This window comes from Strix aluco, chromosome 5 (genome assembly GCF_031877795.1).
Source record: "Strix aluco isolate bStrAlu1 chromosome 5, bStrAlu1.hap1, whole genome shotgun sequence".
Taxonomy (NCBI): domain Eukaryota; kingdom Metazoa; phylum Chordata; class Aves; order Strigiformes; family Strigidae; genus Strix; species Strix aluco.
Window position 1 is genome coordinate 41,118,705 of NC_133935.1, and position 16,487 is coordinate 41,135,191.

Below are 16,487 nucleotides of genomic sequence, written 5' to 3' on the forward strand. Positions count from 1 at the left end.
ATCCCATAATTTTTGGGCATGGTGGATAACACAATTCATTTGTTCTTTCCTGGGATTTCGTGCATCTCAGGAGTAGTACAGATGCCAAGTTCCTCCTTTGATGTACATGGTTAACAGTAAGGAACTAAGATCTACTAGAAAAAGAGTTTATAAGGACCTCAATTTTCTTTGCACTTTCTTGTGGTTTTCTTTCCTTTATTGGGTAGACTCCAATCCATTTAAAAAAAAAAAAAAAAAAAAAAAAGTCTTATTTCTGCAAAGGCTCAAACATATCAGTGGCCTAAACAGGTGCTTCTGTAAGGTAATGCTTCATTCAATCTCTTAATTGTCATAGAGATTCACTCAAGAAATCAATAAATGAAACCATTTTCCTGCAGTTATATTCTACATTTGGGGCTTCATTTTTCCACATATACTACTGTGACATAGATAGAACTTTGAAAAGATATAACAGTCCTAACACAGGAGGTGAAAAACTATGTCTAAGGAGTTAGTGGGTTTGTGAATTTGCTTAGATGCAACTTGCTAAGCAGGTGTGCAAGTAAGAAAAATTAGCATTTCTGAATTCATTTTATTCATATTCAGTAACATTTTTTCATTAGTTTGGCTTAGAATTTTGTAGTTCCAGAGAGCCAGGAAATAATGTTAACTCCTCCTTTTTCTACATATCTTGCAGATACTTTTTTGCATGTATTTACCAAACTGGTTGTTAAGTTTGGAGTTCTCCAGCAATTGGAAGCCTATGGCACATTCTTTTTTCACCTGTCTGGTGAAGTCATTACTGGTCCTGTAGGTGTAGTTGGCAAGTACTGAAGTAGATAATATTCATGTCACCTCATTTTAGCTGTGTAAAAACTGAAGTTCTTGCTCTTGTTCTCGTGCTCTCTCTCTCATTAGTGGAAATAACTGAATTAATCTTGTTTTAAATACTTTGGAAAGGTATGTTGCCCTCTGGAAGTTTCTATAACTACTTGCTGACTACAGAAGAAGTTCAAAATCTAGTCTAAATAGTCTAACACTGAAAAGGATGGAATGAAATCAGACAATTCTCACTTCTGAAGGCCAGTAAGATCTTAATAAACTTTACAGAAACTATTTTGACCAGCTAACATGCACATACACCTTGAGTGTTTATATAAAGTTTCCAATGGAGTTTAATTATTTAGATTTAGGTCAGGAAGATGATATCAGATTGCTATATCAGTACCTTCAATACAGATATTATTACTTTAGTAAAAGTAAAACTAGTCCTCAGAATGCTTGATGGGGTCTGAGAAAATCTGAGATCACACCAATGCCCTGTTTAAGCATTGTTTCTTTTGAGTTAGCTGGCATCTAGCTTTAACAGTATGAACTATCCAAAATTTATTCCAGAATCTAGCAAGAATGAACCCAAAACTTCCCTAACTCCAAGAAAGGACTTGTAAATCTAAAACTGGCATTTCATCCTCGGTGGGAAAAAAAACACAAAACTTTGATCCAAAACACATCACCATACAGTGGACAATACAGGCACACATAGTGTTGGGGTACCTGATGTCTTACACTAGTGTAAGACCTTGAAGCTTCTTCTGGAAAAAGAAGCTGAGATTCAAGGTCATGGTCAAAAACATCAGTTTTCCAAGATCTTTGGTGAATACCAAAGGCTACACAAAAGGTACCATATTACTTTGAGGAGTTAAGAGAATTAGAGTGAATGATGTATACAATAGATGCCCCACCTTTAGTTTGAAGGGTCTGTATGCATCTCTCTCTCACCCACAGTACCTGGCAAAATCAGAATGTCGGTTTAGTTACTGCATTGAAATGAAACAGATCTCTGCCTTAATGTCCTGTCATACAGAGAATTTATTCCACCTAAAATCAGATGCTTCTTTTGAATGCATTGTATGAACTGAGTTTCTGATCTTGCCAGGTACTGTGGGTGAGTCAAACATACAGACAGACCATAGATTACTTCCCCCATTAACACAACTTGAGGGCATGAGTCCACTGTGGCAGTTAAGCCCTTTAATAGGTATCTCTTTCAACTTTCAAATATCCTGCAGTAAAGCTATTAGGATCCTACTGTGGGGCATGCAGGTAATAGTCTGTCCTCTGTGTGTTGTACTGTGATGAATCTATTGAGTGGAAACTAGCAGCAAAACTGTGTTCTGGATAAAGCCAGGGGGAAGCAGCAGAGACTGATACCTAGAGTTAGAGAACTGGCATGTGAGATGAATAAAGGGAACTGTCTTGGGATAGACAAACTCAAGTTTTTTAATGGGGGATAACTTGCAGCAGTCTACTGCAGGCAAGATGTGCCAGCCATAGTGTCATGGTGGGGATGATCTAGGATCTGACCTTGTGTTATTGTCAGAATTAGGACATTTCTGTTCTCAGGAAAGGTGTAGGTCCATGCTGTAGGTCCACACTTTAGAGCTAGAGACAGTGGCTTATTGTTTATGTGCTGTACCTAAAAAGGCAGCAAAAGAGACAAAGAAATTACTAAGGGAAAATGTGAATGGAATTCCTCCCTCTTGGTATCTTTAAGTCAGCCATCTCAGGCTGTTTTTGTAGCGAGTGAAGAGAAATGGGCATTTTTAGGGCACAATTCATCTGATGTATTTTAGACAGTGACTTTTTAGTGAGATGAGTCACAGTGTACAAATACTTGTTTTTCTGCATTGGCTGTAAACGAGGCCTAAGTGTGACTAGCTCAGACATTCACATCATAGGTGTCTGTGTTTGGTCAAGTGAATGTCACTCTAAGAAGACAATGAAAAACAACTCCAATGAGTTCTCAGACAATGAGGCATACATCCAATAGACATATATCCCAAAACTCAGTAATGGAGGAGTGGACTGAAAGTATCATCTCAGGAACTAGAACTTCATGCCTCAGTCAATAACATTATTATGTGTTTCTCTGTTGTAGTCATTCCTGGGAGCATTGTTTGAAAATATTCCATCTCCCTTGTCATTAAGAGTCACTAAATCTATTTATATCATAATTCATTAGAAAACCATAGGGTACTGGAGATTTTAGGAGCATTTACAGTAGTGTTTCATATCATTGCTGAGTTAGACTGGTAGTTTCCCTGAGCTCTCTACAGTATCACTGGGTGAAAGAAGCCTCTACAAAAGGTGATTCAGAATAACATTGCAAGGTAGGTGCTCTAAAGGAATCAATCTGAGAAAAGTGGTATGCAGGCCATCACATAAGATTCACTATAAAACTAATTTCTGGATTCCAGGAGCTATTTAAAAATAAGAGAGCTAGTGTACCTACAAGGGGGCAAAGCTAGGAATTGATATAAAATGTAGAACAAAATATCAAATTATTTTTTAACCTGCCATGGACATATTATATCTATTATTTACATTTTTATTTTATTTAAGATATTGTGGATATTTTGTTTGTTTCTTTTCTCAGTAAAAATACTTCTCTCTACTCCTAGTACATAGGACCGACTAAAAGTTTAAATTAGCAATTGGTCTTGTTTGAAATTTACTTGCAAAGGAATGTAAATTTTTTAGTGAGGGGCTCTTTTACTGTACTTTTTTCCCCCAAACTCCCAAATTCCCTTTCCTTCCCAAACTATACTGTAGTTACTGGTATTGTAAAAATGAGAAAAACAGATGATGAAAGAGCACACTCAGACTTACTGAACTTAATCTTGACCATATTGAGGAAAGTTCCTTCCTGTCCATGTATTGTGTACAACTGAAATGATTGTTTTACTTATTAGCCATATCTTTGTGATCTTGATATGATTTAAGACACAAAAAATGAAAGCCTTCTGCCAGTAATCTGAAGCAATATTTTACAGTTTCTTCGGATGAAAGGTGGGTCAGAAGTTTGCCTTAAAACACTCAAGAGAAAATCATCAAATATGATTTTTTAAGATTTATTCATTCCCTACTACCAAACTGTGTTTATTTAACTATTTTTGGGAAAAATAGAAAATTAAAAAAACATTTTTTGCCATTAGAAACCTTGACAGCAAATAATATTTTATTGCCATGACTTGAGTTTATTTATAATAAGTGACATACAGAATAGTGGAAAAGGTCATTTAAGTCTTTATTGATCATTATGCTTGTCATATGCTAAATATAAGAAAATCTATTTACCACACCTGACAGGTTGGCCATATCATTCAGCCATTTTGTTGATGTTTTTTCTTTAGGGTTTCTTTTTTTGAAAAAAAGGTGTGGGGGAAAGTGTTTTGCTTAGGTTACAAAATTATTACAGATAACACCAAACAATGTTAGTAAGCAGGTAACTTGAAGCTGGAAGCAAAATGAAATAAGCATCTCCTAAAAAAAATTGGAAACAAATCTGCTACAAGATGGAGGTAGCAATCCCTTCTCCTTCCCTACTATCCCTTTGAATAATGGTGCGTCAGTTTAATGAAATGATGCTCCAGCTGCTCACTGGATAGCAGACATTTCCACAGAGAGATGCATGCAGAATATGCAGGCTTTGGAGAGATGCTCCCTACCCAAATGGAACTAGTTTTACTTGACAGGTCACAAAGATAGAGGGTAGCGTGGTCCTTGTCACTGAAATCATCTTTAGATAAGTCCATGGGCTCACAGAGATTCCATGCTACTCACCTTCATGGATCTGAAATGGCTGTTAGCTCAACATGTAGCTATTCATCGGAGGCCTCTTTTCACTCTGCCTAGACCCACTTTTCTGAAGTCTATGAGAAATCTGATGATTAAGGTTGAAATCATCATCATGGCAATTGAAAGCTGCTAGGGTACCTGGTCTACTTCCTTTCTATGAAGCATTTATTTAAAATGTCTCTAATCTAGCATCAACTCAGAGGCAGAAGCAGTGATGATACTTGCAACAGCAGCTATTAACCCCTCCCACTACAGATCTCACTTAGGTTGTGTGTCCTAATTGCATTATAATGCAAGATAACGCTGCAGATTTTATGGTATCTCTAAAACTGTCTCCATTAGTTATACAATCAACATCAATTAATGTAATAGATCAAGGCTAGACTAGCCCATAAATAGCAGAGTCCACTGAACAGCAAAAATAATTTTAATTCTTTCCTGTTGTCATGGTTTGAACTCAGCCAGTAGCCAATCACCATGTAGCCAGTCATTTACTCCACCACCACCACCCCCTGGCCCAGTGAAATTGGGGAGGGACAAAAAAAGAAATTAATAGGTTGAATAAAAAAAAATTTAGTAATAGTAACAAAACAACTGTAACAATAGTAAGTCCAAATGGGTAATATACAATGCAATTGCTCACCAACAGGTGACCAGTGCGCAGCCTGCCCCCAGCAGTGATCCCGACTGCACCAAAAATCCCACCGCACCGACCGGAAAACGGAAATGAGAGAGCACATGTCTCCTTTACATACTGAGCATGATGTCACATGCTATGCAATATTCCAATGACCGATCCGGGCCCAGCCCTCCAGCTGTGCTCCCTCTCAGCCCAAGGAAAATTAACTGTATTCTGGCGAAAACCAGGACATCTGTTAAAAATCAAATAAATGCAATCAAGGCTACTGTTTTTTTAATCCATTAATAGCTTCAGCGATATTAGTTGGGTTTCTGTTAGTAAATCTGGCTGCAGAATCAGAGCTGAAGATGACAAATTTTGGATGTGTCTTGTCCACACTGGATTGCTTCTACTGAAAATAAATTATCATAGTAGTATATTTTGTCTGTGACATTATATGAAGTTCAGCACACAAAACATTTTAAAAAATTAAGCAACAAATGTAGCGTTTTATAAAGACTTGCTTTCAGTTTATAGATGCTTATTGATCAACACTTACTGAAGTTTGTTAGGTTTTTTTTTATAAGAATAAACAAATTATTGGTCCCACACACCCATACACAGTTTTCTAAGCCTTCTCTATAGAATGAGTTATTTTATTGATCAGGAAGCTGCTGTCTGGGTGCTCAGTGGAAAGTCTTAATGAAACACTTATCTTTGAAAAAGATTAGTAATATGGCCAGTGAAAACCAATTTTCTCACATTTAATCTCCTAATCTATTTTACATTATTTCCCAGGGGTACCATGAACTTCACAGACACATGGCTTTGTGCAAATAATCAATTATATGGCAGAATCTCATGAGTTTGAGAGCTGCTTTATAACAGTTAGCCACCTTTCTAAATGGACTTTTTCCTCTTCTGCAAAAAGTAAACCTAGTGTAACTAGGTTTGTAAAAAAAAAAAAAAAAAAGTTTTTTAAAAAAAAAGGAGGGGGGGAGAAAAATATTTGGAAGTCACCCAATAAAATTTATTGCTTTTAGATTCTGGCAGGAAACCCCAAATGCACATTATTATGTAAGCTCTGTGAAACAACATGTAAGGATGCCATGTTAAAACATCTTTCAATACCTGGCATAGGTCCATTTTATACTACACAAAGAGTATCTCCCCAGAAGTGCATACTTATCATAAAAAATATTACTTGTTTCTCATCATATAAAACCTCTCAGGGTTGTACAACTCTGGTAATGCCACCTTCTGACAAGCCACAAGCAATGTGAAGCAAGAAAAGGATGGAGGAGGATTACCACAAATCAGTGGCTAGCACCTTTTGGGTTAAGATTATGTGAAATGATTGGTCCACATCTGCATGAGGCTCTTCTTTTTTTTCTCCACGTCAGGACTGCAAATGACTAAATGATTGTAGAAAACACAAAACTGGGAGGGGTGGCTGATACACCACAGGGTTGTGATGCAATCCAAAGGGACCTCAACAGGCTGGAGAAATGGGCTGACAGGAACCTCATGAATGTCAACAAGGGAAAGCTCAAAGTTCTGCACCAATAACAACCCCATGCATCAATATGTGCTGGGGGACACCCAACTGTAAAGCAGCATAGCAGAAAAGGACCTGGCAGTTGTGGTGGACAAGAAGTTGAAGAAGAGCCAGCAATGTGCCCTTGCAGCAAAAAAGGCTGTGGGAAAATAATGGAAGATTGGCAAGGGGTATTGTAAACACGCTCAAGTGACTTGCAGCTGAGGTATTGAAAAACAGATATATCATACTAATTGTTTAGCCTTGTGTGTTTGACAAGCAGAACATCTGTGTTTAGATAACACAGGCCTGTGATAGACTTAGAGGCACCCTATCAAATATCCTTGAGATTCCTGCCCTGCTGTGGGAAAGATCAAAGCACAGTGGTAAACTATGCCTGATATACAGGCAAAACCAGCAGGTTCGGTGATCCTCTAGCATGAACTGAGCTCCACAGTGTCAGCGTCCCTGCTTGTGTGCCTCTGCCTGGGTGTTACTTCAGGAATCTCCTGGTTGGCAAGGTAATGAAAATAAATTTACTCTTTGCGTTTCATCTGTGGTTTTGTGTTTTTTCCTGTGCTGCCTGTGCTGGCTCACACAAATGCAAAGGGTATCATGGGCTGCATTAGGCAAAGCATTGCCAGCAAGTCAAGGGTGGTGATACTTCTCCTCTACTCAGCGCTGGTGAGGCCACACCTGGAGTACTGTGTCCAATTGCAGGCTCCCCAGTAAAGGAGAGACATGGGCATACTCAAGAGAGTCCAACAAAGGGCCACAAGGATGATTAAGGGACTGGAGCATCTCTTGTATGAGGAAAGGCTGAGAAAGATGGGACCATTCAGGAAGAATCTGGAGAAGAGGAGGCTCAAGGGGAATCTTATCAGTGTATACGAATACCTGAAGGGAGGGTGCAAAGAAGACAGAGTCAGGCTCTTTTCAGTGGTGCCCAGTGGCAGGACCAGAGGCAATGGGCACAAACTGAAACACAGGAGGTTCCCTGTGAGTATCAGGAAACATTTTTTTACTGTGAGGGTGGCTGAGGACTGGCACAGGCTGCCCAGAGCAGTTGTGGAGTCTTCCTCCTTGGAGATATTCAAAAGCTGCCTGGATGCACTCCTGGGCTCCCAGCTCCAAGTGACTCTACTTGAACAGGGAGGTTGGACCAGATGACTTCCAGAGGTCCTTTCCAACATCAACCAGTCTGCGATTCTGCAATTCTGTGAAAAAGCTACTCACCTTTCTGTTATATGAGACTACAGGATGTGCTGTAGAGAAAACCATGGCCAAATTTAGCCAGGGTCAGATGAAACTTTTCTCATTAAGCCTAGTTGGCTTTGGTCAGACACCTACATTGATTTTCTTTTCACCACAAAAATAAATTTGTCTATATCTTTGTGCAACTCCATTACAACAGTGATGTCCAGGGTATTTGATTATGGCAAAGGACAAGCTCTTAGCTATAAAACTCAGGTAAGAGACTGTGGGACCTTGATGCAAAAGTTAGCTCACAGAGTAAGTGTTGCTGAGAGATCAGCTCATATAGTCTGTGCTTTGGGTGAAGGGACTGAAATCTGCAGGGGTGTCTTCAGACTAGGGTGTCCCTCTAGTTTACTCAGTTTGATGACTAATAAACTCAAGGAATTTGGTTTGCCTGATAGCCCGTAGTATGTGATAATGCTTGTATGCACATACTATAGTAATGTACTGCATGCTAATTGTCCATAAAAGTTTTAGCTTGCTGTTGAATCTATTAGTGCTTGCATCCATGTCTTCCTTTCATTCATTGATGAGTCAATAGATAAAATCTATTGAGATTCTATTTAACTCAATCGCTATCCTCATCTTTCTAGAAATTCTTTCCTCTGAACAGTTCCCAGTACTATTTTCAATGCTCAAGGATATCTGCCTGTATTTTTAGGGCAGCCTAAACCCCTACTCCTGAGCTTCTATTCTCACTCTCTCTGAATGTTACAGTGAGTTCTCTCTTCCCTCTTTATGCCTATGCTGTTTTATTTTCCCCTTTGCTTTGTCTCTGTGGAGCAGAACTTCAGGGCTATTTTGGATATCTTTGTCATTTTTTCTTGCCTTCCAGGCTCTTTCCACATGCCATTAACTCATTGTCTGCATCATTTTTCTAAACCCCATCTTTTACACTACAAATTACTTGATAAAATATATCCAGTGGTATACACAGCCATCCATCCAGTGATGGATTAGATAGCGTTTTACCATCTAAGTCAGTATGTCTTCACACATCTTAGTCATCTCTTCCCCTTGAGTAGACTTGACTCCTCCATGCCAGAACAAATACGTTACATTTTTCTCAGAGTGCTATGGCCAAAGTAAGTTTTGCAGCTCCATTTTATATCACTCTGAAGCTGTCAGACAAGAAAGACACTTTGCCCTCCAATACGCACATTGAATTTAAGCTATTAACATTTCTGTATTATTTGGTAACTTGCCTTGGCTGAAGCATGTTTCCTCCCAAACTCTCATCTCTTTTCCCAAACTGTTGGGGTCTGTATATATCTGTATGCTACAGCAGTGCTTGAAATAATCTCTCACTTTTTGTGGATCAAGGATCAATATGCCTTTCAAATCCTTGGTTAAAACCTACCTCTTTTTCCCATCCTTTATAAGTGCTAATCTCGAGTAATCTGCCTACTTATATACCTCTTTTTTAACTTTATGTATCTAGAATATAAATTTCAGAAGACATGATAATCATTAAACCATTTATTTTGAGCGTGTGGAGCTACACAATGGTAAGTCATCAAATAAAATGTACTTATGGCCAGTTTAAAACCTGAGATCTACCCTCTGAATTTGTTAGCCTCATCCTGAATTAAACCTTCCTTTCCCTCAGACCAGTTTTTACTTCCCTGCTGCCAGTGACAGCAAACATCTTGCCTGTTAGCCTTAAACATTTTATATGTACTTTCAGGCTTTCAGTGAGAGAGACAGTGAATCTTGCTGTGAGTCTATCTGAGCCCTATGGAATAGCCTATCCATTAAAATTCTGTAGTTCACTATGAACTGTAGCTCAAATGTGTATCACAACCTAGTGTTTGGTTTTTTCATCTTACATAAGAAGACCATGACACATGCAAAATTTAATAATAACCATGTAAAAAAAATTTCTTTTTTTCTTTCTTTTCTTCCTTTTTTCCTTCTGAAAGTGTTTCCTCTGCCACTTTGTAAAGAGGACTGAATGCAATCCTTGAGGCATCATGTGCAGCCTTCCAAAAAGGAAAGCTGAAAAACAAACTGAACAAGAATTAAGAACTGCAAGTAAAGCAATTCAGTTACATAATGGTGGAATGGTATGTCACAAGGCTGAGGAATGAAGTAACTGCTTCTGAGTGTCTTAGTCAAATCAGGGATTGCAATGAAGTTCACAAGGGGTTTAATAACCCAGTCATGGGTTTTTGCATGTTATCTTTGTATTGGTTAGTTAAGGCTAAATCAGTAACTTGGGTTGGCATACTTAAGGGTAAAGAAACACCACAAGGCCTTTTTATATATCTGTTTGAGGAGGAAACAGATCTGAAAAGTGAACAATAATCTCTGAGAGCAGGACAAAGCACAGATCTGTACTATTGTCAGAAAGTGATGAATTAGAAATGGTTCACCACAGTGTGTGTGCATGTATGTGGTCTGGAGAAATTATTATGGGGCTGGCAAAAAAAACGTTTTCCTCTGAAAAGAGGAAAATAAAGAAAAAAAATTTTGTTTTGTTTCATTTTTTCCTCTTGGGAACAGCTACACTGACATCAAAATTGAAATACATTTTAAAATTTTAACACCTTTAAATTTAAATATTTTAATTTAGTTTTTTTGGTTTCAAGGACTTGGCTTATTAAGAGCAGACTCTTACTGGAAGGTCATTCAGGATTTGCTTTTTAAAACATTTTTTTTTAATTTTTCTGTGTTGCAAATTCTGCAAGAGAAAACATTCCATTATCATGTGAAAATCAGTCTTGGCCTTTACACAGCTTTCGTACCTCTGCAGATCCTATAAAGAACAGCTTCTTCACACTGTAAAGGTATGTCATTGCACTTTTTAGCTCACTGCCTTTTCACTGATTTACCATTTAAGAAAGTTGAAATAGTTACAGTTTCATATTGCTGTGTAAACTGCACATGTATGTGTGATAGCAACACATACATGTGCATAGGGATCTGAGGTGTTAAGAGTTCTCTCTGAAGAGACTGAGGAAAACAATACATCTCATTTAGAAAAGAAAAGATTTACAATTCATGCATGTTTATTAATTATTACATTTAACTGCTTAATGCCAGCTTTATGAAACAAATTGCATTTATACCACCCGGATAGTTACTTAATTGTGCATGGATAATGAAGGCAGAAAATCTTCAAGCAAAGCTGTGACTTCAGAATTTAATTATGAATTGAAGCCTTTTTTTCAATATCAAAGTCTTATTTTTGAGTAATGGTGACTATTCTGCTCAAATTGTCTTAAAGAACATCAGGGGTCTCACTGTGGGAAGGTCTGAGGCTGTTTTTCAAAAGATGACTGACACCACCCACAAAAAAGGTAAAATTTACCTTTTTTTCCTGCAAATTTCACTTGCGTAGTGTTCCACAATGCAATGTTACAGATTGGAAATGGAGCTGCAAGAAGCAGAAGTTCTAGGAAGATATAAGCAATTTTGTATGTATATATGTATAAGCCTGTGCACATTTTTAGGTAAAGCCTTACAGTATAAGTACAACAAATAGTACCCGGTTGGAAGGAATGGGTTTAGGAGCAGGTTGAAAGCTCGCAAGTGCGCGTCCGCGCTATCTGGCGTTAGTGATGGCCTCAGTGCCTCCTCTGTGATGCGGGGTCCATAACTGGTCGCATCCTAATTGGAGCCTTCCGTTGGTATGAACCTACCAATAGGTCTTATGAACAAAGAAACCTCACTGGAATGGTGTTTTGCTTTCAACTGTTTCATGGACTCTGGCTGTAAAACAGGAATGTCACTTCATGTCACTTTATGTGAAAACAACACAAGAAATGCAAATGTTTTCCTCTGAATGGTGGCCATACCGGGCTCTTCTCTTTCTGTACATCAGCTTTAGTAATGACAGTCCTATGTTCCTCCAGTCTCACCCACGTAATTCCCTCATTTTTTATTCCTAATCCAATTTAGTAATGAACTAATGAAAACTGCAGTGGGGAAAAACTAATATAATATGAGCAGCAAATACAGTTTTAAGTTCCCCTCCTCACCCTTAAGGACTTCTGTCAGGCTGCTCAGCACAAAGATGAGGGAACTATGTAATACCATGGTCCAGTCAGCAAATATGGCATATACAGTCATCATGTGACTGAAAAAACATTTATGTTTTCCAAAGAAAAAAATCAGTATGTGCAGCTGTAGCACACCTCTACACCTGAAGCTGCCAGTGGCTGCAAGCACTCTGACTCAGACGACTTGAATTTTCAATAGTCAGGCTAGTTCACGCCATTATCTGAGAAGTGTCAGTATTTAATCCACCCAGTGATCCTCTGATAAGTTTTTAAAAGAGTGTATTGCTTTGAAAATCAGTAGTTATACTGGGAGAAAAAAGAGGGGGGAAAAAAAAAAAAAAAAAAAGAAACAAAACCAAAACCCAAACTGTATGTGTAACATGGTCTTTCCTAAAACAGGGGCGATCTTGCATTTCCACAACAACCTGCTGAAATCCACAGACACCCAGCAACCACTGTGCTGTCACAGGTGCAGGCAGGGCAAGAGTTTGGAGATTCGTGGCCCTGACAGCTCGTTCCTGATGTTTATTTTCATTAGATATTAAGGAAAAGGAAATCATTGCTGTAACTTAAAAAATAGCTACATTGGGCTTTTTCAGCTTTAGCATAATCAGTCTGCTGCAATTCAGCCCAACCTCAAATAAATAGGGACAGAAATCTATACTGTTACTAATTCTTTTTTTTTTTCCTTTATGCAACATGTAAGTTGTTCTTATTCTCAACATAGTGATTTTAAAATCATTCTGTGTACAACCAGTGTCTATTTACTGCATTTCATCTTGAATCTATACGTACAAAACCTTGCAGTTAAACATTTGTGTTACTAATACCTGATGTATTTGCCTCCCTGTTCTCTAGAGTTTAATGGACTCATATTTTAGACTGCTAGATATATTTAATCAGTTTGGCAAAGCACATATAGATTGAATTTTGCACTTGGAAGGGTTTTTTGTTATTTGGCCAGAAACCTTTCTATATGACATGATAAATCTTTTATGGAACTCCTAATCTGGGCTATTTTGTGTCAGTTTAGATGTTCAGCACTTTCAGAAATGAAGGTATTCAAATGCAGGGTTTAACCACTGCACATGCAGTGCTATTTACTACTTCATATAGGCTGCCTTTGAACTCTCCATTTGTACATGACTTCTATATATTAAATTTGATAGAAAATCAGACATTGTTATGGACAATAGCCATATATAATCTACTTTTTAGTTAAGAATCCCTCAAAGTTTGGGCAGTCCAATCTGGAGTATGTTTCTTTAGTTTGTGGCCAGATCTTGTTCAAACACATGTAGTCCTACACAAGTTAATGCTTATGATTTGGTAGCCAAGAACAGCATTCATGTTCTTTTAAATAGTAAAATGGCTAAACTGAATATGTAACATTGTGATATGCCTAGACAGTGCTCTTTCTTGATCTTAATTTGAACTACTGAGTGGCTTTCTGATCCTCTATTCCAACCTTTTTTGTCTGGTTAATCTAATTGGGGCACTAAGGACTTCCCAATAATTTGCTTAGAAATGTCTGGTCTAAGGTAGACATCCACCTTTCTTTTCCTGGAGAAAGTGACACCTCCAGTGAGAGTTATTCCATTCCAGTACAGAGGTCTAAGGCTAAGGGATGCTGCACAGTCTTGATACTGCCTTCTCACTGCAGGGAAGGTACCTCATTTGTGCCTGGCAGTTCTGGTATCCAGAATTCTCCTATTGGCAATACTGAGTTATGCAATAGATTCTTCCTCGCCTGTTGGCCTGAGCTGTCTTTGGAACAAGACACGGGTACACAGGGCAACAATGCACAACATCATCCCTCACCATCAGGTTGGGATCTGACAGTTATACATGGGAAACTGAACTGCTCATGCACTCCTGCCACAGTGACATCATAATTCTAGCTTAAAATGGGTAGGAAAAAGTGTGCTTTTTTCTTTACTGAAAAAAAAAAAAAAAAAAAGACAAAAAGGAAGCTTAAATTATGGATAGAATTGTATATTAAACTTGACGATGACAATGATTAAATGAAATTAATTCCACCTTAAAGCGTATAGTATATGCATGTTTGAAAGGATTTGCTACATCTGAAGGTAAGTTGTTTTGTTATCATGTTTATCAGATGGGCAGTTCTTGTAATACTGTGGTTTTCTTTCATAGGTGACACTACTGTATGCCTTTCTTCACATGAGACACAGCTTGAAATATTTTAATAAAATGAGATGCCTGCGGAAACGATCAGCAGTGTCATTCTTAGGAGTCCTTGTCATTTGCTTGCTGTTCATGAACTTGTACATTGAAGACAGCTATGTTTTGGTAAGTTTCTTAGATGGAAGAAACGATCCTCGAACAACGAACAGGACACATCCATAGTTAAGCAGTAAAGTTCATAATTCTTGCAATTTCACCTGTTAGTGTACCATTAACAATGAAGTATCCTCCAAATGTGTCCTTTATGATTAAGCCATCTTATCAATATATATTGCACACAGGCTGTGTCAGTAAGACCCTAACAGTCATTTTCACAGAAGTAAATATGTCATTGTCTATTGGAAGTATGGGAGATAATGAATGTACCAAAACATGGAGGTATCTCCATCAGTTACCTTCCTTTGAGTCAAAACATCCCCTGTATTTTCCATACTTCTGGATTTCCCTCCATTTTAATGTTGAAATTTGCCTACATCTGAAATATTCATGTGAGCTAGGAGCTCAATTTTCAGTTGACACTGCAAATCTCATGTGTGAATACTGTATTAAACAATATTATAGAAATACAATTATAGAAGAGAACTTACACTAATTCCATATATTTTAAGCTCCTTGCATGAATAATTTCTTTTTAGTACTTTTATTTTGTGGTTTTCTCACTTTCTGTATCTCAGATTTGAATCTGGTGGGTTCAGTGCTACAGTGTTAACAATTAGACATAAATGATACCTAGTGTAAGTTTATGATTGTGAAAAAGATTCATGTAAAGATTTATGTTAGGAATTTCAACAAGTAAGCTACTGACATTGTAACATAACTCTACAGTTTATATGTAACCTATGGGTGTCTCAGTGATAAATGTCAAGTAAATCCTAAAGACTTGATTAATGGATTGAATTTCTACTTCTTCAGAGGTTGGACTGCGCCCAGTAAAAGAACATTGTAGCTTAATAACTGGAGCTTGCAAATAGTAAAATGACTAAACTGTATATGTAACACTGTGATATGATTTCACAGTCCTCTTGATCTTGGATTGAACTACTGAGTGGCTTTCTAATCCTCTATGCCACCCTTTGATTCATCAAACTGGGACCGTATGGGCTTTCCAATATTCTGAATGGTGAATCCAGTCTCAGCTGGATGTGAAAAGTGTGAAAGAAACAGTGAAATCCTTACATTAATTTATCAGAACCATAGGTAACTTGCTAGTGATTTTAATTTAAAATATTTTACTTATAACATCACTTATAACAATATTGTAAATATTTACAATATTATTAAGACTAGTACTTTTTAAACCATTGAAAAGATAACCCATGCTTCTAGCATGTTACTCCATTACAGACATACTGCTTTCTCTAACAGTACTTGCACTAAGATTTTGCACTATGTTTTATTTATTCATGATTTCTTGGTTGTGATTGAATGTGACCTGGCTTATCACCTTTTTTTTTTCCCAGTGGTATTTTCCCTGATGCTTTTTCTCCATTTACTAATTGCTTCAAAGACCCCCAGATGTTTCTGAAAGTGCTTTTATTATCACTGCTAATGTGTTCCTCTTGGTTTGTTTTTGAAATCTTTTCCTGTCCTATTTGCCAGCTCCCCAGATGGCTCACTGTCTTACTCTTTAATTTCCTCTTTTTCCCCCCCTTTTTAGAAATTCACTCTCTCATTGCTTCTCTCATCTCAGTTCTGGCATGTTTGCATTCATGTAGCTCTCATCCAAGTCTTGCCAAGTCTCCTGACAGTTCTCCCGGGTCTCTTGATACTTTATGGTCCATCAAGTGTTTTTCAAATGTGTTAAGCTGTTGACTTTTTGATTTATTTATTTTTATTTTCAACTTTCTTGACCATGTCTGACAGATCCATTAACTTGTCTGGTGTGTTTTCTCTGCTGAGGTAAAAGATGAGCAGTTTCAGTGTTGGTGGTGAGGAGAGATACGCTTGGGGATAGCTTTCAAGGATAGCAGACTAACCAGTTCCCCTCAGGGAATGGGAATCTGAAAATCCTCAGAGCCCTGAAAGCCCTCTGACTTTCTCATTGTAACAAGTCTCCTGCTGGAGTATCTCCTGAAGGTAACTGATAGAGGAAGGCAACTGACCCTGAGTTTCTCTTCCCAGTCTCAGGCATCAGGCTGTGCAAAGGGATGCAGGGCTGGTATCTCTTTCACCAGATCTAAGATGAGATGAGTGACCTTTTCCAAGACATTAGAATATCAAAGTGAGATTCATTGTGGCAAATCTA

At 37.8% G+C, this 16,487-nt stretch overlaps 1 protein-coding gene across 3 annotated transcripts in view; it reads left to right on the plus strand.

Annotated features, from left to right (window-relative positions):
- The window catches only part of MGAT4C (MGAT4 family member C), a 495,362-nt gene that overhangs the window by 472,669 nt on the left and 6,206 nt on the right, over positions 1 to 16,487 (plus strand). For 2 of the 3 annotated variants that reach the window (XM_074825419.1, XM_074825420.1), the window contains one exon: positions 14,192 to 14,347. In XM_074825419.1, coding sequence (XP_074681520.1) covers positions 14,192 to 14,347 — 156 coding nt within the window. Of the gene's footprint in view, positions 1 to 14,191; positions 14,348 to 16,487 lie in introns of those variants that run through there. The other variant, XM_074825421.1, reaches the window with a different exon arrangement.